The sequence below is a fragment of the Garra rufa genome, chromosome 24 (genome assembly GCF_049309525.1).
Source record: "Garra rufa chromosome 24, GarRuf1.0, whole genome shotgun sequence".
Classification (NCBI taxonomy): Eukaryota; Metazoa; Chordata; class Actinopteri; order Cypriniformes; family Cyprinidae; genus Garra; species Garra rufa.
Window position 1 is genome coordinate 15,860,591 of NC_133384.1, and position 25,235 is coordinate 15,885,825.

Consider the following 25,235-nt stretch of genomic DNA (forward strand, 5'->3'; position numbering starts at 1 on the left):
TCACGGTATTGAAATGACAGGATTCTGATTGCAAAAATTTGCTGAACATCAGTAAATGTAATCATATCTTCAGTCACCATTCACTTCTAATGATGTTTGTTTCATACAGTGAAAGTAAATGGTCAATTAAACTCTCAGCCAGCCTAAAATCTCCATTGGTTTCCAATGGTCTCTTTAAAACCATGTTTACATTTTGAAAAAGACTTATGAACATTGCCTGTGCGAAAATTGCCGCCATAACACTAAAGTGTAGTGATAGCCAGGGTGTTGCTAAAGTGTTATGAGTAATTTTTTTGCACATTACTATGCTGTGGGTGGTTGCTCACATTACCAAGTCAAGAGTCCACCTTCCCTGACTCGGATCTTTCATATATCCAATTGCCTAGCAAAATATTAGCACGCCTTTCCTCAGCAAGTTGTGCTCTGAGGTACAGTTGAGGTCAAAAGTTTACATCCCCCTTTCAGAATCTGCAAAATGTTAATTATTTAGCCAAAATTAGAGGGATCATACAAAATGCATGTTATTGTTTATTTTGTACTGACCTGTCCTGAATAGGATATTTCACATAAAAGATGTTTACATATAGTGCACAAGAGAAAATAATAGTCGAATTTTTAAAAATTATGCAGTTCAAAAGTTTACATCCCCTTGATTCTTAATACTGTGTTGTTACCTGAATGATCCAAAGCTGTTTTTTTTTTTTGTTTGTTTGTTTGTTTATGAGTCCCTAGTTTATCCTGAGCAGTTGCCCGCTGTTCTTCAGAAAAATCCTTCAGTTCCCATCCAATTCATTGGTTTTTCAGGATTTTTGTGTATTTGAACCCTTTCTAACAATAACTGTATGATTTTGAGATCCATCTTTTCACACTGAGGACAACTGATGGACTCATAAGCAACTATTATAGAAGGTTTAAATGCTCACTGATGCTTCAGAAGGAAAAACCATGCATTAAGAGCTGGGGAATGAAAACATCTTCTGTGGCCTCTGAAATGGAAAAAATATGATATTTAGGCAAAAATAAGAAAAATGTACACATCTCCACTCCATTCTGTTCGAAAGTTTTCACCCCCGCCTCCTAATGCGTCTTTTAATAATAACAGTAATGCTATTATGCTGGCAAGCACGACTAATAAACTGCAGCAGAAAACCGTTTCTGTCCTCTTTGCATAGAAAACACAATTCGTTGGACGTTTACCTGTTCAGGGTGTTTTTATTCTGTCGTTCATCTGCTACACATTTGTGCCCCAAACTGGATTTTGCAAACTGGATTATGTTTAATTACACGTTTAATTTGTTCATTAGTGAGTCAGCGCTTATAAATTTAGAGACTGAACAACACCCAGTAGATGATGAGATATGAAATTCTCCCATGGAGAGTCATGACCTAGTATCCACGATCAAGCTGCGCACTGATTGGTCGAGAGCAGAGTCATGGGCGGGGCTTTGAATTGTGACTGATAGGGCAGATCCTAAAGGCCTCAAGAAACTCCATCTGCTGTTGAAGTGAATGATATGGCCTGATTCACATCCTTTCTGCCTTTTTTTTCTGTTGGATGGGGATTGGCTGAGGGAAACAAAGCAGTTTTGGAGCCGAGTTTGAAATGAGAGACGGAATGAGTTATCACTGGACCTCTGGTGCAGCTGTGCTGGTTTACCAGGCCCTGCTGGGCACCGCAAAGACCTGCTGACACACAACACGCTCACATCCACTCATCATCAGGAGTGTACGCATGCGTATCTCTTCCAGACACACACACACACACACACACACACACACACACACATATGCACATATACGGGAAGAGAAGCTTTTGGAGCATCCCAGAACGGTCTGAGGGGGAGGCTGATGGATGGCCCTCTCTCTTTGCCATATGGCTACCCATCATGCCAGCACAGTTTGCCTCTCTATCGTGTCCTCTGCGAGCCCACTGCATCCACTGATGATCCCGACTACTCTCTTTAATGGATGGTACAGACAGGAAGTTAGATTGGTCAAGGGAATTGTGGGATTGAGGATGTTTTACTGACGGGAGAAATTGTTAGTGTTATTTTAGTGGTGTTCGTATGCTGTTACATTAATGCTTTGAATTAGATTTTAATATTAACTTTTCATTTTAATTTTAGTTGAAATTTGATTAATTTGGTTTTGTCAGTTTAATTTGTATGTTTGTGTGTTTTTTAATGTTTCTGTTTGACATTTGTTTTAGTAATTTTAGTACTTAAACTTATTTTATTTCAGGTAGTTGCAGAGGCAAAAAATATTTTTGAGTTAGTCATCTACTATTTATATATTTTATCTTTATTCATTTTGTTTTTTGTTTTGTTTATTATTTTTTTATTCATTTTTAAAACTCCACTTCTAGAGTTAAGCCACTTACCCAGCATTATTTACATCTGTTTTTTTTTTTTTGTAATTTTTATTTTTAACACTCCACTTCAGAAGATGCTTTATTACATCTCACTTCCTTCATGAATAGTGTTTCTCTTCTTTTTCTTTTCTTTTCTTTCCTTTTTTTTAATAGTTAAGCCACTTACCAGCATTATTTACATCTGTTTTTTTTTTTGTAATTTTTATTTTTAACACTCCACTTCAGAAGATGCTTTATTACATCTCACCTCCTTCACGAATAGTGTTTTTTTCTTCTTTTTCTTTTCTTTCCTTTTTTTTTATAGAGTTTAGCCACTTACCCAGCATTATTTACATCTGTTTTTTTTGTTTGTTTGTTTGTTTTTTGTAATTTTTATTTTTTATTTTTAACACTCCACTTCAGAAGATGCTTGATTACATTTTACATCCTTCATGAATAGTTTTTATATATATATATATATAAAAAATCTTCAAAATGGTTTAATGACAGTGAAACAATTAATTTTTAAGACAACACGACAAAAATAAATGGTGCTTACTTACTAATTTTTGCCATAATTTAGTAATTGATACCCTACAAAAAACGTTTATCTTTTACTTCTAATATTAATAAAATATAAAAAAAATGTATCTCTTAGAAATGCACATTTGACAGTAGTTTGAGTTGACAGTAGTAGAAGGATGCAGATATAAATGTATGTTCATTATCAAAAACATTAACCGTAACATCTGCAAAAATTGTACCAACATAATTTTTATAAGGTAAAATTGTATTGTTCTGAGAGTTTAAGTTGTATTGAAATTATTCATTGGTCTTCCATAGTAGCATACATTTAGATCATGATAAGCACACTTACGACCATACAGTACCATGGTAAAAATATAACTATATGGTTTATAGGTATTTGTATGAAAATACATTTTGTAAAAATGCACAAACACAAAACTATTCTTATTATATTCATTACTCCTAATATATTCAATACATGTCTGCACTGATAATATAATAAAATTTGAAATGAATGTTGCACATTTCTGCCACAATACCATGGTACAGCTAGTGTTACTACACTAAATTCATGGTAAATATTAAGATAATTATAGTCTTATCACTCAGCCCTAATTAGTATTTTTTCTTTCTGAGATTCACAGTTTCCCTCCTAGATTTAGCTCCATCTTGAGTGCTTTGTTTTGCAGGCGATGTTGTTTTCAAATCACGTCACTTTATTGGAAAGAATGATGTTCTCCTTTCTTTATATAATGGTTTGTTTGTAGTGTGTGTGTGTGTGTGTGTGTGTGTGTGTGTGAGAGCGCATGTGTGTATTGACGGTTCCATTCATGTCCGGGCTGTTGGCTGCATGGCTGTTATGTGAGGCTTCACATGCACCCATTTAGCCTGACAGCTTCTGTCTCACGCGTTGCTAAGGTCCGGATGTGTGCCATAACATGTCTCAACAAGCGCACGGCAATCTGAAAGAGTGAGAAAGGGGTTTAAAAAGGTGCAGTGTGAAATTAAACGCTTTAGTGAGCAGAGAAACAGAGAAAACTGCCCTTTCAAGAAATGCTAATAAGCTCAAGCTAGCAGGACCACATGAAGTGTCTTTAATGTAATTTGAAAATAAAACACTTAAACGCTGCAGGATCTAATGAAGGGTTTTAGGTTATTTTATGAAAATGTTGATGTTTCCAACCGAGGTCTGAGTTTCTGACCAAATTAACCGTATTCACTTAGTAGGGGAGAGTTGCCAATTTTCGCTTAACTTGTCCTCTATTCAAGGAGGAAGGATGCTGAGGTAAAACTAGTGTGGCTAATTATATTTTAGGATGTCTGCTATCATCGTAAATTGGAAGAAAGCCTATGTTACTAGTTGCAATGGAAAATGACATTTCAAAAAGGATGGGCAAGGGGTTAGTTAAATCATTGAGGAAACAATTTGAGTAATGTACATCTTTTAATACAATTTTTAATAGTGTGCTGTTGAATTCCAATTCTATTTTTGTGAAGATGTTCATAAACTAGCAGGTTCAAAAACATTTTGGGAAGATTTTCCCTAATTTTCTTGCTTTTGTGCTTTCTAGTGTATTCTGAGACCGATGTAATAGTATTTCCTGCATAAAACTGAATATTATGGGTTGTTGAGTCACTTGAGTCATGGCAGATCTTTAGTCAAATAATTTATTTGATTTTAAACACTGGCTATTCACCAGCATGAATAATATTTTAGACTTGTTTTGACATGAACTTAATTTCCCTGCAAAGTGGAAAATTTATTTTTACATGCAAAAAGCATTTTTAGCATGTGCATCTTAATCACAGACAGCTTTTCCCAATATCTTTTTAATAACTGTTTACAACCCCCTTTCGGAATGTGCAAAATGTTAATTATTTTACCAAAATAAGAGGGATCATGCAACATGCTGGTTATTGTTAATTTACTACTGGCCTGAGTAAGATATTTAGCCAAAAAAGTAATTTAAATACAGTCCACAAGAGAAAATAAGTTGAATTTATAAAAATGACCCCATTCAAAAGATCACATACACTTGATTCTTAATACTGTGTTGTTAACGGAATGATCCACAACTGTGTTTTTTTGTTTAGCGATAGTTGTTCATTAGTCCCTTGTTTGTCATGAACAGTTCTAGGAACAGGTCCTACAAATTCTTTGGTTTTCCAACATTTTAGTGTATTTGAATGATTTTGAGATCCGTCTTTTCACACTGAGGACAACTGAGGGACTCATATGCAACGATTACAGAAGGTTCAAACACTCACTGATGCTTCTGAAGGAAAAACGATGCATTAAGAGTCGGGGGTGAAAACATTTGAATAGAAGAGATGTGTACATTTTTCTTATTTTGCCTAAATATCTAAATACTAAATATTTTTCTCATTTAGTACTGCCCTTCAGAAGCTACAGAAGATACTTGCGTGTTTCCCAGAAGACAGAAAATAGAAAATGAGTTCAATTTACCCTGATCTTTAATTCAATTCAACTCAAAAAGTTGTCGACCCCCGACTCTTTATGCATCGTTTTTCCTTCAGAAGCATCAGTGAGCATTCGAACCTTTTGTAATAGTTGCATATGAGACCCTCAGTTGTCCTCAGTGTGAAAAGATGGATCTCAAAATTATGGTTGAAATACACAAAAATGCTGGAATTTGTGGGACCTGAAGGATTTTGCTGTAGAACAGCGGGCAGTTTAACTGTTCAGGACAAACTCATGAACAACTACCATAAAACAAACAAAAAAAACAGCTGTGGATCGTTTAGGTAATAACAAATTATTTAGAATCAAGGGGATGTAAACCTTTGAACCTTTGAAGTCATTTTTATAAATTCAACTATTATTTTCTCTCCATATACATTTTTTTTTTATGTGAAATAACTTATTACAATCAGTACTGAATAAACAATAGCATGCATTTTGTACAACCCCTCTTATTTTAGTAAAAGAATTAACATTTTGCACATTCTGAAAGGTGTATGTAAACTTTTGACCGCAACAACATTCACCCTTTGGTATTTAACATAAAATAGCGAAAAATATTATGGGCGGTGGTGTTGATGTTCTGGACTTGTATCTCATTTCTGCATCTCTCTCTCCCTCTGCAGAAAAAGCTGCTGCAGCCAATGAGGATGAAGTGCAGAAGGCTGATGTGTCGTCGACAGGCCAAAGTGTTATTGACAAAGATGCCCTTGGACCAATGATGCTGGAGGTGGGTCTGTTGTGCTCTATTTACTAGGTTACACTGGAGGAAGAGCCAAGCGTGAACCATGTATGGGGACAGAGTGACAGTGAATGCCTTTTTGTATCCGTTATTAAAATTTGGCTGCCATTTGATGTTTAAATCTCCAAATTCCTCCATCTTGTTGCTGAATATAGAGCTCATGAGCTGACGGTTGAGAAGATGTGTGCAATTTTTGGCATGAAAAACATGCTCAATGTGTCTCCATTGCTATGTTTTTACTGCAAGCCTACTGATCTATTCGGTTTTGTTGCTCAGATTTTTTGTTTTGGACTGTTGACATTTATTTTTTAAAATGTGGCTAATATCAGATTAAAGTGCGAACTGATCACAGTCCCAAAACTGACCTGCATGTGCAAAAGAACAATAACAAGGCAGCATAAACACACTGTCATAAGGATGTAAACATGAGGCGCTTTCTCACTGCAGAGTTCTAAGAACTCAGTTCTAGGAAATAGCCAGCATAGTGGTTCGTAGAGAACCAATTTTCCCCTCGGGTTGTTTCCTGGTTCCATTCGCACCAGCAGCACGAACTCTGAAGCTTCTGACGGCGGCATCTTTATCCGCCGCATTTACAAACGCAACATCCGGTGATAATGGAGATATAAACGCATTGTTTACACACTTAAAAAGGCAAGAAATTTAAAGAATTTTTTTTACGCAGCTTTAAAAATGCCAGACAGCATACACTTAAAACACTAGTAGTTTCTAAAGAACTGTTTTAGACCCTACTCTGCAGTATGAGCTAATTTAGTTCCCCCAAACGGAGTTCTTAGAACTAAATATGTTCCTAGTTCCTGCAGTGCAAGCACATCAAAAAGCTGGACGTTCTGCCAATACTTCTAGGAACTATGAAGGTTCTTCCAGTGCAAAAGCCCCTATGGATATGGACATTGAATTTAGTGTTTAACATGTTCATTTGTAAGCTGAATTGCTGCTGAGGCCCGCAAATTCGTGCTCTGGCAATATGGAGAGTAAAGATGAGGATAAGGACTAGTTTTCATAGTTTTGCTTAAGTTTTGTGGATAGTGCCGTCATTGTAATACTTAGACCTCACTGTACCTCCACTGACTGCTGTCACCGCTGTCTTCCATATTAACAAAGTGACGAAAGAACTACCGGAAAAGTTTAATCTTTGGATTTGGATACTCGTATGGATTTTTAATGAATGTCGATCTAGAGTGACATGAAAGTTGCATTAATTTCGATATGACCTTTTAGACTGAGGTTATATTGCAAAACATGGACATGTATTAAGTATATGGAAGTGGCCAAAATCAAATTCTAAAAAAATCTGGTTCCTGTGGTTTTTGTTGTTCAAACTGTTAAGAAAAAAACAGATCACATATGATCATAAAATTTGCCCACTTTTGTCTGCAGTCTGAACGTAGCCAATGAAGCAGTGTTCTTTCAGTATCATTTACATATTATTATTATTATTATTAATATAGTATTTATTAATATTGATCAACCTTTATTTTTACATTTCCAGAATTTTTAGTAGGGGTTGACTGGTATGTGTTTTTCAGGGCTGATTCCGATACTGATTATTACTGTTCAAGTAGACCGATAACCGATATTTTGAACCGATATATATGTCTAGTGTTAAAAGTAATGTCAAAATTAGGAATAACAAATGAACCCAATTCAACCCCTAATTTTTTGTATTTTTATCATTTAGATTTTTATTTACACATTTATTTTCTATTTGAAGATATTTGAAGATATTTTAAAATGTAATTTATTCCTGTGATCAAAGCTACATTTTCAACATCACTACTCTAGTCGTCAGTGTCACATAATCCTTCAGAAATCATTCATAACATGCTGATTTGCTGTTTAAGAAACATGTATTATTATTATCAATTTTTAAAACAGTTGAGTACATTTTTTTCAAGATTCTTTGATGAATAGAAAGATCCAAAGATCAGTATTTATCTAAAATAAAATGTTTTTTATGTTATACACTATAGCATTCAAAAAGAGTCAGTGTATATATTTTTTTAGGAAAGAAATTCTAGAAATTAATACTTTTATTTAGCAAGGATGATTTAGATTGATTATAAGTGATGATAAAGACATTTATAATGTTACAATTTCTTTTTCAGATAAATTCTGTTCTTCTGAACTTTCTGTTCATCAAAGAAACCTGAAAAAAATCTACTCAGCTGTTTTTAACTTAAATAATAAATGTTTTTTTGAGCAGCAAATCAAAATATTCGAATAATTTCTGAAGGATCATGTGACTGGAGTAATGATGCTAAAAATTCAGTTTAGGAATAAATAAGGTTGCAAAACATATTCAAATAGAAAACGGTTATATAAATAGTAAAAATCATTCAAAATTGTACTTTTTTGCTGTACTTTGGATTAAATAAATACAAGCTTGGTAAGCAGAAGTCTTTAAAAAACATTAAAAATCTTACTGTTCAAAAACTTTTGACTGGAAGTGTAGCTACTTCTATTTTTCATGTTTTTCCTCTAATATTTATGTTATTTTTTTATGCTGACAACAATTTTTAATAGTTGTACTTGTAGATCTAATTTTAGCTGAATAAATGCTGAAACTTTAAACTTTAAAATACATTAATCTCATTTTATATAACTCTACATCAAACAGATATGCTCTGATATAGCAGTTTTTCATTCATTGTGTGCAAACTTGTCATATTATGCAATGCTGTCTCAACCGTCGGCGTGAGTTTGAGCCAAAACTGTCTGTTTGTCCAACCAAAGTCATCACAATCCAGTCATTATTTTTTCAAGTCGGTTTGTGAATACTTTGAGGGTTTTTAAAAATACATTTTTATTTTTGGGCGAACTATCCCTTTAAATAACAGTTCAACTCTCTCCAGTGCAAACGAACAACTTCCGTCGGTCGGCCGAGCAGGCAGGGCGCCCAGCTCTGAATGAATCCACCCATCCAGACGCTCCATCTTTTTCTCTCACACCCTCTCCTCTTTGGGGTATTTATAGCCTCCGAGATCCTCCGTCACCGAATCAACACGAAGCGGATGCCAAATATAGCCTGCGAGCTTGCGCGCTTGATCTTCCATCTGTTTGAAACGGCCGAAGGAAGGGACAATTTACACCCGCACGCTATAATGCACCTAATTAAAAACCACTTGTGACAAAAGGCCAGAGAGGGGGAAACTCACCCGACTGGCCTTTTCCACCCGACACCCATAACAGCCCCTCCAGTGTCGCCCGGGCGCGCACACACTCGACGCACACACTCGTGCACACAAACAGGCCTTCTGTAAAGCTTTCGCAGTTCTGCACGGCCCCCTGCCCAAATGAAAAAGCTCATTGTTTGCCGATGGAAGCTGAAGTGTGAGCAGCCATAGGATCCGCTAAAGCAGCTTTGTGTTCTTCGAAGCAGTGTGCGGGGATTTGTGGCCAAGCTCGCCGTGCCACCGGGTGTGTGTCCGTGTTCAGTGTCCGCACCTCGCGATGAGTTTGGACCCGGTCTCTCCTTTGTATAGGAAGTTATGCAACCTCCCACAGCGGGACAGCGAGGCCGGGCCGGGCCCACCCAGCTCCATTCATGTCGCAATACACGTCCATCAGCACTTTTTACAGAGTTGCATAAGTTTGGCTAAATAAAGGTGGATTTGGCATTCCTCTGTGTTTACTCTGCGATGTTTGCTGAATGTGCCCACCAGATGGCCACATCTAGAGCAGTGCACAAACAGGGGCTTGTGGGCTTTTTTCGCTCACTCCCTCTCTGCTTTTTCCGTCCCTGGCTTTATCTGCTCTCTGGAGTATGTAAGTTTGTTCTTAGCTTCTCTTGAGTGTTTTCTTTTTTTTCACGGCCGAGTGTTTGTGAAATAATTCTCTGCGTTAGGATGAGGCGCTGTGTTTGTTTTGCTGATAAAAAGATTTAGAGCTTATTACGCTCCGCCGCAGATTAAAGAATGATTTCCGAGCTGCTGCTCCACATTCTAAAGCAAACAGCAGCTTTTATAGCGATCGCTATAGGCCCTCGGGGGCCCGACTGCATTCAGAGGCCTAATTGACACCATCTTGATAGGTAATGCTTGACTTAAGGCTGTGTTCTTTCAATTAAGACTCGTCAATATAATTTCTGTCACACGCTATGAAGCACCGAGATTCACAAGAGCTCGTTTATTGCCGACACAAGCAGGCGAGAAAGATAATCTTCGCACAAAGTGAACACAGTAAAGATGCTTTCACCACAAATTCTGATAAATGTATGTAACTGAAGACTAGGGATTAGAGGTGTGTGTGTGTGTGTGTGTGTGTGTGTGTGTGTGTGTGTGTGTGTGTGATATATATATATATATATATATATATATATATATATATATGTATATGTATATGTATATATGTATGTTTATATTATATACCAGTTTTTTTTTCATGGTCAAGCTATTAAAGTTCCCTATTTTGCTTGGAAATTTGTTTTTAATATTACTCATTTTAAAATCTAATCTGTTTTTCTATCTTAGGCGTCAGTTTTAGCAAGATCCAGCACTGATTGACAAATACTAGGGATGTGCTGAGATACAGTTGAAGTCAAAAGTTTACATACACCTTGCAGAATCTGCAAAATGTTAATTATTCTACCAAAATAAGGCGGATCATACAAAATGCATGTTATTTTTTATTTAGTACTGACTTGAATAAGATATTTCACATAAAAGATGTTTACATATAGTCCACAAGAGAAAATATTAAATTGAATTTCTAAAAATGACCCTGTTCAAAAGTTTACACACACCTGATTCTTAATATTGTGTTGTTACCCGTGTTGTTTCACAGCTATTTTTTGTTTGTCTGTTTGTTTAGTGATAGTTGTTCATGAGTCCCTTGTTTGTCCTGAACAGTAAAACTGCCTGCTGTTCTTCAGAAAAATCCTTCAGGTCCCACAAATTCTTTGGTTTTTCAGCATTTTTGTGTATTTGAACCCTTTCCAACAATGACTGTATGATTTTGAGATCCATCTTTTCACACTGAGGACAACTAAGAGACTCGTATTAGAGCTGCACAATTAATCGTTAAAAGATCGCGATCTCGATTCGACCCCCTTCACGATCTTAATCCAGCATTTATACGATTCAGCCAATTATATTTTATTTATATTTTACAAAACTTTTGCTAGCCTAATTACTGCACAGACCGGTTCGGCGTTCTCTCCAACATTACTTAACCATTTAAACTTCATCTTCAGCGCACATTCTGTCAGATGCAATTCATGGCGCCTCTGTCTCAATATACTGTACAACGCGGCATTCATTCACATCAAATAATAACTCAGCGGCAGAGTTCCACTCACGCAGTGGCGTAATTTCCACTGGGGAAACGCTTTTCAAAATCCCGTTGGTTTCCACTCACTTTCAAATGGTTTTGTTAAAGTAATCTCTGGTATTGTAGAATGCACGCTCAGCGCCGCCGAGAGTTTCGCGCGGTCGTTAAAACGAAACCAAAAAGAAAACCCTCAAAACATCTCAAAATCATACAATCATTATTGGAAAGGGTTCAAATACACAAAGCTGCTAAAAAAAACCAAAGAATTTGTGGGACCTGAAAAAATTTCTGAAGAACATTTTAAGCTGTTATATGGACGTCTTTGCACAGTTGAAACACTGATTAAATGAGACAGGATACAGATTTCAGTAAGTTGTACTTATTCTTTTTATTTCACATACATAACATGTTTATTAATGTTTATTTAGTGCTGTAACTGGTTAAACCGGAGGAGATGATCAGTTCATGTGCGATTCACGCTGCCGCTTCTTGTGAGCTGAGAAGTTACAGCGATATGTCACTCCACATTAAACAGGGCCAAAATGCATTTATTGTTTGAATATTGTAATAAAATGGGCAGAATTTGAAATGCGAGACTTTGTTTCATATCAAAAGTAACAAAACAAAGCTTTTTGTGATTTATTGGATGCAAGGCGCAATACAATGTTCTGTTCTTTAACTGAAAACAGGCAACATTAAGCAATTCTTGGTATTTAAGAAACAATGTCGTTTCGTAAAAATGAGGATAGATTAAAATTGAGAAATCATTTTTTTTATCAAAAAAATGCAGTCTCTGCGAGTATAGAAGACAGTAATGTATACATAATATTCACAATGCCAATAAATCTCTAATATTAGCCAGTAACCATTATCATACACAGTATATATTTACATATCCCTTCTTAAGACACCCTCACTGCACCCGTCAGGAGATGCGACACAAGTGTGCACTCTAATAAAGCCGTAGCCTGTAATCTGCATTTAAAATAAGGGAAAAACAGTTGCTGCACTTCCCCTGTCTGCCTGCCTGACAGTATCGCTCTGAGAGGAAGCCTGTTAAAATAACCTCCTAACTGCAACTGATGAGATCTTCTTGTTTTCCTGCAGCTAATTACTTCATTATGGTTCACCTGAATTGAGAAGCCTAAACAGTGTCAGATCATTACATTCAGCCTGTTGTTGCTCAAAAACCACTCGATCAATCTTAAGGCCATGAATTCAGACTTGTGCCATTAATCCCCTTGACTTCACTTGGTCTGCTGATTGGAGAATCTGCAAGGATTTTCTAAACAGCTTTTTGCTTTTATTTCGCATGTTCCCTATTGAATGCTTACGCTTTTTGATGGAGCAAGGATGTGTACTTGCGCTTTTCTGTTCGTGCTCTTCATATAATATCATTGGTGTTCTTAGCTGCGAGTCTGTGCTCACTGTACTAATAACGTGTGTTTTTCTCCTCCAGGCCTTAGATGGGTTCTTCTTTGTGGTGAACATGGAAGGGAACATCGTGTTTGTGTCAGAGAACGTGACGCAGTACCTGCGGTATAATCAGGAAGAGCTGATGAACACCAGTGTTTACAGCATCCTGCATGTAGGAGACCATACCGAATTCATCAAAAACCTCCTGCCCAAGTCACATGGTGAGACTGTATTCCATTCATGGTTTCCTTCCCATTTAGCTATGTTCAATTTGTTTACGCTTCTAGCACCTCTTCTTTTCAGGAACAACTTGTTTCTCAACACTCAAGTGTTGCATTACTAGAGCAGTTACATTTTCCACCCTGCGATTATAAATAATCAGATTGAGCATTAAGAACTGGGATTTACAGAGAGGAATATCAGAATCTCCTCCTCCCTTAGTGACGGCAGAAGGGAAGGTCACATGCAGAGATGAAAGAAAGGAACGTCTCTTTTAGGCCTAGAAATCATGCCATTATTGGTTTAAATGATATATTAAGCCAGGAAACACCCATTCATAGTGAAATCCAGTTTTACGTCACATAGCTGTAAACATCAAATAAGTTTGGATTGACTGATTTTGTTGTTCCACTTACTAAACAGGGCAAATTAGCATTAGAGCACAAATCCATAAAATCGCAGATTCTGCATGTGAGTTACTGACAAGGTGCACATTAAATAACACAGACGCAACATCTAATTTTAATGACCAGCGCAATCTACCAAGAGCAACGCAAATTAGCACCTGCTTTAAGACATGCTTTTTTTGGGCGTTAGATAAATAATGGTGCAAATACTAGTAATTTGACAAACAAATGTTAGTAAATTGTGTTGCGTGATTAATTATAATACTCTCCTCCCGTAAATGTTGTGTCTGAAAGGGAAACTCCTACAAATGCATTTTCAATAAGGCACAAATGTAACCTTTCAGCGCTAATTTCCCACTTTAGTAAATCCTGACAGTAGTTTTTTTAATGCCAAATGAGGGTTTGTGCTGGCACAAGCTGATAGTAAATCTGGCCCTATAACTTTTCCTTAAATATATTTTATGTAGATGGCTTTGAATGATTAAAGCAAAGCTAGCTTTCTATCCACATATGTGACTCAGGACCACAAAACCAATCGTAAGGGTCAATTTTTTGAAATTGAGATTTATACATCATCTGAAAGCTGAATAAATAAGATTTCTTAGCTGTTGATGTATGTTTTTTTTAGGATAGGACAATATTTGGCCGAGATACAACTATTTGAAAATCTAAATAGTGAGAAATTTGCCTTTAAAGTTGTCCAAATTAAGTTCTTAGCAATGAATATTACTAAGCAAAAATTAAGTTTTGATATATTTACAGTAGGAAGTTTACAAAATATCTTGATGGAACATAATCTTTACTTAATATCCTAATGATTTTTGGCATAAAAATAAAATTGATCATTCTGACCCATACAATGTATTTTTGGCTATCGATACAAATATTCCTGTGCTACTTAAGACTGGTTTTGTGGTCCAGGGTCACATATGTTGATGTGAATTGTATGATATCTTATTACTGCATGAAAATACTAAGAAAATGTTCAGTTTCTGATCTAGAAAGTACATGTATGAAATGCAATTGCTTACTTGAGGTGGATGCCTTTTTTTTCAGACATTTGTGTAAACTAAAATAAGAACATTTCTAATATGGAGCTAATATGGAAACAACTCAATAATTTCCAATGGACTTCCAATGAATTTAGTTTTTTAAAGAAATAGATTACTCAAAAATTATAATTCTGTCATTAATTACTCACCCTCATGTTGTTCTAAACTCATAAGACCTTTGTTCATCTTCAGAACACAAATTAAGATATATTTGATGAAATCCGAGAGCTTTTTGACCCTCCATAGACATCAACGCAATTGCCATGTTCAAGGCCCAGAAAGGTAGTAAGAACATCATTAAAATAGTCCATGTGACATCAGTGGTTCACCTAAAGTGTTATGAAGCTACGAGAATACTTTTTGTGTGCAAAGAAAAGAAAAATGACACAAAAGAGAAGTAGTTGTGAATAAAGTCGTTATTTTTGTTTTCTTTGTGCACAAAAGGTACTCTCATAGCTTTATAAAACTAAAGTTGAACCACTGATGTCACATGGACTATTTTATCAATGTCCTTACTAGATTTTTGGACTTTGAACATTTTAGTTGTGTTTCTGTCTATGCAGGGTCAGAAAGCTCTCGGATTTCATCAGAAATATCTTAGTTTGTGTTCTGAAGATGAACGAAGGTCTTATGGGTTTGGAACCACATGAGGCTAAGTAATTATTTAACCGTTAGGTGACGAGAAGAGGCTTGGTCAACCAATAATTTATTAGTCGCTTAGTCGTAGAAAATAAAATTCCACAGGAGGTGCCGTCGTCACGCAATCCAAGATAAACAGATCGATAACAGCTGGTCTATGTGATAATACAGTATATCGGGCAGGACATCCAAATGTTCACCTATCATTCATCGACCTCAAATATGTATGTAGTAGCAACTTCACTAATGTTACCTACGCTCAAACTAATGTTGACCTAGAAAAATGTGCGCTATTAAAGTGTCTGTGCGAAGTGTGGAAGCTGAATAGTAGCACGCTTAATTCATTACAGATAGAGGCGCCGGTGCATTCACTTGCTCTTAAAATACTCTGTCAATAAGATTAATACATCTTTCGAATCTGTAAAGACTACATTTATTTGTGTGCACTCAGAATATCAACAAAACGCTGCGCTTTTGTAAAATAATTAAAGCAAACAGGATGTTCTTTCTGCTTGAACTTGAGTGCGAAACTTCCAAACTCTGTGTATACTTGCCTTACAGACATGAAAATATATCTATGGAAAGTGAAATGTCTACTTTTAAATGTAACAATTCAAATAGAAAACAATATTCTCAGATTATGTAATCCATATGAAACATGCATAAAGGCGCATCCACTGCTGCGGAGATGAGGAGTCAGTGTCGTCGACTTCATCTCTTAAACCGTAAACAAAGAAAGTGCTAATTTATCAATAAATTATTAAAACGTTAAAGCAGTTTCCTTGCTGTTTTTCCCTGACACATTCATAAGTATTATATCTGCCGGTGTGCTTGAACTAACACCAGTTAAATCACTGAAGGTCACCAGTTCGCTGCAATATCCTGAAGCGACATGAGTGACAGGCGGATCACGTGAGCACTCCCATTGGAAGTCACTGAGTTGGCGCACATTTTTTTTATATAAACTTTAATTTTTGTCTCATTGCCAACAGTCTCTCATGTCGCTTCACATCGCCAACTCTCATTGAAAATTAATGACTTCCAGTCCCTTGCCGCTGTAAATCACCGTCAGTGTGAACACCCCTTTATTCAGTAAGGAAAAGTTAGGGAATGCTGGTTGAAATGAGTGACAGTGACTGATGTCTCTTCGCCTCCCTCCCACAGTGAACGGAGTACCGTGGTCCAGCGAGAATCCTCGGCGGAACAGCCACACCTTCAACTGCCGCATGCTCGTGAACCCTCACAGCGAGGCCGAAGAGACGCAGGATCACGAGGCACAGCAGAAATATGAGACTATGCAGTGTTTTGCTGTGTCTGAACCAAAGTCCATCAAGGAGGAGGGAGAGGGTAAGCCACGGTTTCTTAAAACACACTTAAGCCACATGAACGGTACTGAAACTCTAGATTTAATGCTTCAAAGCAAAGCAGGAGACTTCGGCCAAGCAAAGTGACTACTCCCCTGTCATAGAGCTGGCTGTTCATTTGTCAAACGTCCCACAACAAGCAGATTTCAGCCTATAGTTTTGCGAAAGACTGTTGGTTATCTACAGTTGTCGTTTGTTGCTGTCATTTAGTGGTCTTGTTGCCATAAAAAGCAGTAGTAATTTAACATACACTGTCATTCAAAATTTGAGGTTGGTAACAATTTTTTGAAATGTTTTTGGAAGAAATGTCTTATGCTCCTTGAGGCTGCATTTGTTTTATCAAAAACACAGTAAAGGAGTTATATTGTGAATTATTATTATCATTTGAAATAACAATTTCTATTGGAATATATTTTAAAAATGTAATTTATTTCTGTGACGGCAAAGGTGAATGTTCAGCGGTTTTTACTGTCACATGATCTTTCAGAAAGTATTCTAATGTGCTAATTTGGTGTTCAAGAAACATTTGTTATTATCAATGTTTAAAACAGTTGTGCTGCTTTATATTTTGTGGGACGGCACATAAAGTGGACAAATGAAATTAGAAAATGTCACAAATAGGGATGAGATTGAGATTTGGCCCTACAATACAATAAGCTGCAATACAATGATATAGTATTTGATGCTTTTTTGTCACTTTGTTGCTTTGTGCAACGTGTGCTGAGTAGAAAAAATCTACCTGGTTATCAAAGTCATAATATTATGAAAAATCCCTTGCAGTTTGCCACACTGTACAACGAAGGTCCTTTATGGACTTATACACATTATTCTGAATTTATTCAATTTTTTTAATGTGTGTTGATCTAACTTGCTAGGAATGGTGTTCTGAAAAATCTAGCTGGTCATGTTTGTTGCTATTAGGTATGGCAGCCTGTTTCTGCCACTAAATAAAAAATAAAAAAAGATAATTGCGAGTTTCGGAGATATAAACTTCAGAATTGAGTGAAATAAACTCAAAATTGTGAGTTTCAAAGTCAGAGCAGTGGGATATAACTCGGAATTGGCGAAATTGTGAGATATTAAACAATTCTGAGAAAAAAATCAGAATTGCGAGTTTATATCTCGCAATTCTTACTACTTTTCTCAGAATTGTGAGATACTGTATAAACTCGCAATTGGGGGTTATAAATTTCAATTCTGAGGGGGGAAAAAGACTGATATGTTCTCAGAATTGCGAGTTTAATATTTCACAATTCTGACTTAATAACTTGCAATTGCTTGTTAAACTCAGTCCTGTCAAAAAAGCCAGAATTGTGAGATACAAATTCGCATTTGTGAGGGAAAAAAAGTCTGAATTCCGAGCTTTTATATAATTGTTTTTCTATACTATTTGTAATTTGCGAGTTTGATTTTAATATCTCACAATTCTGACTTAATAACTCGCAATTGAGTGTTAAACTCGCAATTCTAAGAAATAAAGTCGTAATTCTGTCAAAAAAGCCAAAATTGTAAGATACAAACTTGCATTTCTGAGAAAAAAAGTCTCAATTGTGGGTTTTGATGTAATTATTTTTCTATAATATTTATATTTTTTTATAAGTTTCTCACAATTCTGACCTTATTTCTCAGTATTGCAAGTTAAAGTTTTGCAATTATGAAAAAAACTCTGAATTGCAAGATGTAAACTTGGAATTGTGAGAAAAAAAGTCAGAATTGTGAGATATAAACTTGCAATTCAGATATTTTGCTTGCAATTCTGACCTTTTTTCTGCAATTCTGACTTTTCTCAGAATTGTAAGATATAAACTCGCAATTGTGTGTTACAAAGTACAATTCTGAGGGGGGAAAATACTGATCTGTTCTCAGAATTGCAAGTTTAGTATCTCACAATTCTGACTTAACTCTCAGTTGAGCATTAAACTCTGAATTCTAAGAAATAAAGTCGTAATTCTGTCAAAAAAAGGCAAAGTTGTGAGATACAAACTCGCATTTGCGAGAAAAAGTCTCAATTGCGAGTTTTAATGAAATTGTGTTTCTATAATATTTATAATTGCAAAAATTATATCTCGCAATTCTGACTATTTCTCAGTATTGTGAGTTTATTGCAAGTTTCACAGGTCTGAGAAAAAACTTTAAATTGTGCAATTCTGAGAAAATCAGAACGACCATTTTTCTGCAATTCTGACTTTTCTCAGAATTGTGAGATATAAACCAAGCGGCAACCTCCCGCTCTCTTTATTGAAACCAACACGGAAGTGACTTAAACTGCAATTCATCGACTGGCCGCTAGAGACTGGCTGCAGAAGATAGTCAGTCCCAACTTTTACAGCAGAAAAAAGTATGTTTACAGCCTGGTACAAAAAGTGGTTTTGGTCTATATAGCTAGTTTTGCCCTTCATGTCAACTGTGAGGGGGGTGATTTTTTTTATAACTCATCCGTTTAAGTTATATTAAGCTTTAAAGTTCTGCATAATTAAGGGCGTGGCCACTTGAGTGACATAGGGATTGCCGCTGCTGTCACCACTGTCGCTCTAGGTGGGCGTGGTTTCAGCAACCAGCTCCACCCACATCCAGCCTTTTTGCCCATTTTCGTTTATCCGGGAGTGACGCGCGGTGACGCGATTCCAAGATGGCGACGGCCGAATCCCACTATAGGCTTCAAAATCGCTCTTCAGAATCCTACGGGTGACGAGACGTTTTTTTACAGACTATGATATAAACTCGCAATTGCGTGTTACAAAGTACAATTCTGATGGGGAAAAATACTGATCTCAGAATTGCAAATTTAGTATCTCACAATTCTGAGTTGTGCGTTAAACTCTGAATTCTAAGAAATAAAGTCGTAATTCTGTTAAAAAAAGCCAAAATTGTGAGATACAAACTCGCATTTGCGAGAAAAGGTCTTTTTTTCTATCATATTTATAATTGCGAATTTATATCTCGCAATTCTGACTTTATTTCTCAGTATTGTGAGTTTATTGCAAGTTTCACAATTGTGAGAAAAAGCTTAGAATCTCACAAATCTGAGAAAATTGAATGTTTTTTCTCTCAATTGCCAGTTTATATCATGCAATTCTGAGAAAAAAGTCAGAACTGCGAATTTGTTTCACGTAAACTCATGTAAACTGTAAACTCGCAATTGCCAGAAAAAAAAGTCAGAATTGTGAGATAGTCGCAATTAATAATTTTTTATTCAGTGGCAGAAATGGGCTTCCATAAATTAGGATATCAATTCGGTGTTGTAAAATATTCCAAAGTCTTTTATTTCGTCCACCTCAAATCCTGAGGAGTGATCCCTGTGAGAACAACTGTAAGTATTCATAGTCTCTTCAAGTTTTAAGTTGCTCTGCTAATGTAGAAGCAACACTTAGTGTTGACAGTCGTTCTTGACATGTGAGAAAAATGAGTCTTCCAGTTACTGAAAAACAAGGCGAAAAGGCGACAGCAGCGCTCTTGGAACGTGCATCTGCGTCCCGCCTAGAGAAATGTTTCAGTCTGTGATTCATTTTGCTCTTTTCTCTCCTCCTCTTCCACCTCTCGGAGTCACCCAGAGTTCAGGGTGCATTCGAGACCCACTTCTCCACTGCATCGTGTTGGCTTTGGTTTTGGCCCTGGCTGAGGTTTTAAAGTGTGTGCGTGTGTGTAACAGTGAGTGCGAGGCAACGAGAGATGTTTAATGTTGGTCTTCCTCTCTCTCTCTCTCTCTCTCTCTCTCTCTCTCCCTCACATGCACACACATAATGTTTAATTTTCGCTGGGTACTGCTGGTGTGTTGAGTGATGGAGCGTCTCTCTTTATGGCCCGTTGGTGTTAGCTGTGTGCCAGCTGCTCTTTCAGCCAGCCAGCTCACCCTGGCGCAGGAGACAGAGAAAGACGGCTGGAGGAGGAATGGGTTTATTGCAGAGACAGTGAAGCTGGGTCTTCATGCAGTTTGGAGCGAAGACCACCCAAGGGGCTCTGCAACAGCCATGTGTTTGCATGTAAAGGCCTGTTCACATCAACTCTGATGTAAACATCATGACCCGTAGCTCAAAAAGTAGAACATGTCACTAGCAACACCAGATTGCATTCATGAACTGCAGTCTGATTCACAAGATCATATGACACAATAACAAAATGTTTTTTCATTAAAAAAAACTTGTAAACACAGAAGATAGAGTTTTGAATCAGTCTGACGTATTGTTCACTGAATGAATTTACTGAATCAGTCAGAGCGGTTGCTGAATCAATGTCTGACTCATTGAATGAACAGCCAGTTTTAACTTCCTGTGATGTAGTACTAAGTACTAAAGCTTTGTAAGAGCTAAATGAATATTTTTAACTACATTACCATATGAATTATCAGTAAAGATACTTTTATATTTGTATTGATATTTTGTTAAACATATGTATACATATAATTCTAGTTTTCTAGTATTTGTTTTTCAACCCAGCACTATGTGAAATATGGACAAACCCAGCAACTGAGTTGTTTTGGCCCAGGGTTAAATGTTTAACCCAAGCTTCTGGGTAGTTTGATTTAACTCAACTATTGTTTAAAAATTACTATATGGCTGGCTTAAAATGAACCCAAAATAATACTAGAATATAATTACTAGAGGTATTAGCAGTGACATTTATTATATTTTATTATTTATTTATTTATTTATTTATTTGGGGGGGGGGGGGGGAGAAATTATAGAAATGAATACTTTTATTTATCAAGGATGCTTTAAATTGATCAGAAGTGATGATAAAGATATTTATAATGTTACAAAAGATTTCTATTTCGGATAAATGCTATTCTTCTGAACTTTCTATTTCTCAAAGAAGCTAAAAACATTCTACTACACTGTTTTAAACATCATAATAATAATTATAAATGTTTTTTGAGCAGCAAATCAATATTAGAATAATTTCTAAAGGATCATGTGACTGGAGTAACATTGCTAAAAATTCAGCTTTGAAATCAGAGTAATAAGTTACATTTTAAAATAAATACATTTAAAATAACTTTTCTATATTATATATATATATATATATATATATATATATATATATAATATAATTCATGGAAATATGGCAATATTTAAATGTATTAAACATATACAACAAATATGGCAATATTTCCTGTAATATAAGTAAATTAGACAATTTTGTTTAAATAATGGATTGCAGAAATTAGTACACCCTCTATGTAATTCAGCAAATGTATAATATTATAGAACTTAATATGTCTTCCAGAACATTAAGTATACTGCTCTGACCCTTCTTGGCACTGAGTGTACAAGTTCATGGCAAATTTTCACATCTGTCCTGTTTAACTCCTGAAGGACGACCTCCTTAAATGCCATGGTCTTTAATGGGGAGCTTTGCTTAGCTCGTCTCTACAGAATCCCCCACAGCTGCTCAAGAGTGTTAATACTGAGTGAAATACATGTCCACTGAAGGATTTTCACCTTGGGAGAATAAATATCCTCATTGTCTTGCTGAAAAAACGCCCAATAATGCAGGGAATGAGGGGAGTGTAGCATCTGCAGTTTGAGTTTTTTGTATTACATCACACAGTAGTGTGTGAATTCATGCCAGCACTGATAAAGCACAGCTCCCTCACACCTTCAGCACTCATACATCCCTGTAGAAGAGCTTTACTACCACTGAACATCACTGTAGGTACCAGGCACTTCTCGCTGTACTCCTCCTGTAGCAACACCAGAACATTTTGGATGCTTTTGGATCCGAAATGATTGACTCGGTCCCTTGACACCAGAGTATGGATTCCCAGAAGTCTATATTGTGTTTATATGGGCCTTGGAAGAGGTTAAATGAGTTTACTGTGCTTTGGCTACAGTAGGTAATTCTAGTGGTGACGATAGCCATGCATGTCACTTCTGCAGGCTGCTTCATACTCTGCTTCGTTTTAGTTCATAGCTTTTGCCGGCTCTGATATTCTTACAATTGTTTTTGAATGTCAGTGCTACTTCTGCTATATTTTCACACTTAAATCAATAATTTGGTATTCCTCTTGTACCACTGTCCTCTTTTCTGCTAAGAAATAAGTCGCCTGGCAGTTCTCTCCCAAGTGGTTTCATTGTTGACAGCATTAAGTCTGTGTATGATTCAGTAGGCTATAAAACGCCTTTAACTGTCAGGAAATTAATTGTCTTTAAAAGTTTTGGTTCAGTATACTTACAGGTTGATCAAAAATAGCTTTAAACCTACACTTTTGTTTTCTTTTTTTAGTTTTATTTAGTAAGTTTCAGGAGGGTGTACTCATTTTTGCAACACAACATTTTATCACTTTGACAGGAAAATCTTAATTTGCAAAATAATTTAGACATTCTTCTTTGGTAATTGATCAAGCAGGCCTGTTGGAACATTATATCTCCAAAGAATCCTAATATGTCTTTCAAGTGAAGAGTAATTGCTCAATTTGTTAAGTTTTAGAGGGGGTGTACTCATTTATGCTGTGCACTGTATGTGTATGTGTGTGTGTGTGTATATATATATATATATATATATATATATATATATATATATATATATATATATATATGTGTGTGTGTGTGTATATGTATATATATGTGTGTGTGTGTGTGTATATGTGTGTGTGTGTGTGTGTGTGTGTGTGTGTATATATATATATATATATATATATATATATATATATATGTGTGTGTGTATATGTATATATATATATGTATATGTATATGTGTGTATGTATATATATATATATATATATATATATATATGTGTGTGTGTATATGTATATATATATGTATATGTATATGTGTGTATATGTATATGTGTGTATATATATATATATATATATATATATATATATATATATATATATATATATATATATGTAATATAGAAATCAGTTATTTTAAATGGTAAAAAATTTTCACATTTTACTGTTTTGCTGTAATTCGGATCAAATTTTATCTTTTGTCTGGTAGTGTATGTGTTTAAATATATCATGGATGCTGTTCTTGTTTATTTTGCCTGATCATGTATGCGTCTGATGTGTCAGACTGTTAGAGACGTTATGATTCTCTTATGATCTTTTTTTGTGGGTGGATGAGGGATGACTTTTCTAACTTAGTCTCCATGGGAGCAGCACAGCAGGGTCAGCCTCCACAATGACACACAAACGAAAGGTCACATTCCATCATATCACCCCACGCTCCACTCTGCACCGCCCCCTCAACACACACAAACACACAGAACCGATGCCTCATCATTCATAAGCACCCTTCAGAACGCTTTAATAATCTGTTATCACTGATCTGATCTTTTTCTCTCTGTCTCTGACTGTAGATTTCCAGTCGTGTCTGATCTGCGTAGCGCGGAGAGTACCCATGAAAGAGAGACCCATGCTCCCCACGCACGAAAGCTTCACCACCCGCCAAGACCTCCAAGGTAACCATGCCAACGCCGCCCCTCTCTCTGCTTACACTCTTCAAAGGGTGTTCACATCACAGTTAGCGCTCATCTCAATGCACAACAGACACAACTGACTTTAACCTGGGTAGACTGTCTTTGATTACATGAATATGACTTGGCGTCTAGTTTTACAGTGTAAACCTTACATTTATATTACAGTTATATATATTAAGACTATAATTTTAGAGAAATAAATTATTTACTTGACACTTTTTAGTTATTTGTTAATTTGGTTTAAAAGGATAGTTCAACCGTCATTATTACTCACCCTCATGTCATTTCAAACCAAGACCTTGGTTCATTTTCAGAGCACATATTAAGATATTTTGATTAAATCCAAGAGCCTTCTGACTCTTATAGACAGCAACGCAACTGAGAAAGGTCCAGAAAGGTAGTAAAGAGACTCTGTAAAGAAAGCTCTCGGATTTCATCAAAAATATCTTAATTTGTGTTCCAAAGATGAACAAAGCTCTTACGGGTTTGGAACGACCTGAAGGTGAGTAGTTAATGACAGAATTTTCCTTTTCGGTTAAACTATACCCCAAAGAACAAGGTTAATGTGTCATTCTGGTCATTCATGAACAGGGGAACGCAAGTTATATCACAGTGCAACTGTAACTCTGGCTGAGTTCTGAATTATGAGTATGTTAAACATACTATAGGCATCTGGACAGTGAGATCACACGATGGGAAGATCAAGAGTTTACTGTCACAGCAACCACACCTTTTGTCACATTCTGATGTGGCTACTTGATGGGAACTCCCAGTTTGCTGTTTATTGTAACTGAGCGATTACAGAGCTAAGATGTTTCTGTCATACTTTTTGTTAGTTGGTCACAGTACTTATAAAGTAACATTCGATATTCCTCAGTCGTGCTGCGACTGGTTTATTCTAAATCCACAACCCTAAGTATTACTGCTGTCAACAGTTAATGGCATCCAGAGTAGTTTATTTTTTCAGAAAAATCCTTTGTTTTTTTTTAGCATTTTTGTGTATTTAAACCCTTTTTATCAATGACTTTGATTTTGAGATCCATCTTTTCACACTGAGGGACTATTACAACTATTACAGAAGGTTCAAACACTCACTGATGCTTCAGAAGAAAACGCGATGCATTAAGCTTAAACTTTTTTGAATTTGAAGATCAGGGTAAATTTAACTTATTTTGTCTTCTGGGAAACATGTAAGTATCTTCTGTAGTTTCTGAAAGGCAGCACTAAATAAAAAAATGATATTTAGGCAAAATAAGAAAAATGTACACATCTTCATTCTGTTCAAAAGTTTTCACCCCCGGCTCTTAATGCATCGTTTTCCTTCT

The 25,235-nt window shown here is 36.0% G+C and overlaps 1 protein-coding gene across 4 annotated transcripts in view; it reads left to right on the top strand.

The window, feature by feature from the left end:
• Positions 1-25,235, top strand: part of ncoa2 (nuclear receptor coactivator 2) — a 97,785-nt gene that overhangs the window by 31,239 nt on the left and 41,311 nt on the right. For all 4 annotated transcript variants that reach the window (XM_073830372.1, XM_073830373.1, XM_073830375.1 and 1 more), the window contains exons 4-7: positions 5,987-6,090; positions 12,851-13,028; positions 16,289-16,471; positions 23,791-23,892. In XM_073830372.1, coding sequence (XP_073686473.1) covers positions 5,987-6,090; positions 12,851-13,028; positions 16,289-16,471; positions 23,791-23,892 — 567 coding nt within the window. The remainder of the gene's footprint in view (positions 1-5,986; positions 6,091-12,850; positions 13,029-16,288; positions 16,472-23,790; positions 23,893-25,235) is intronic.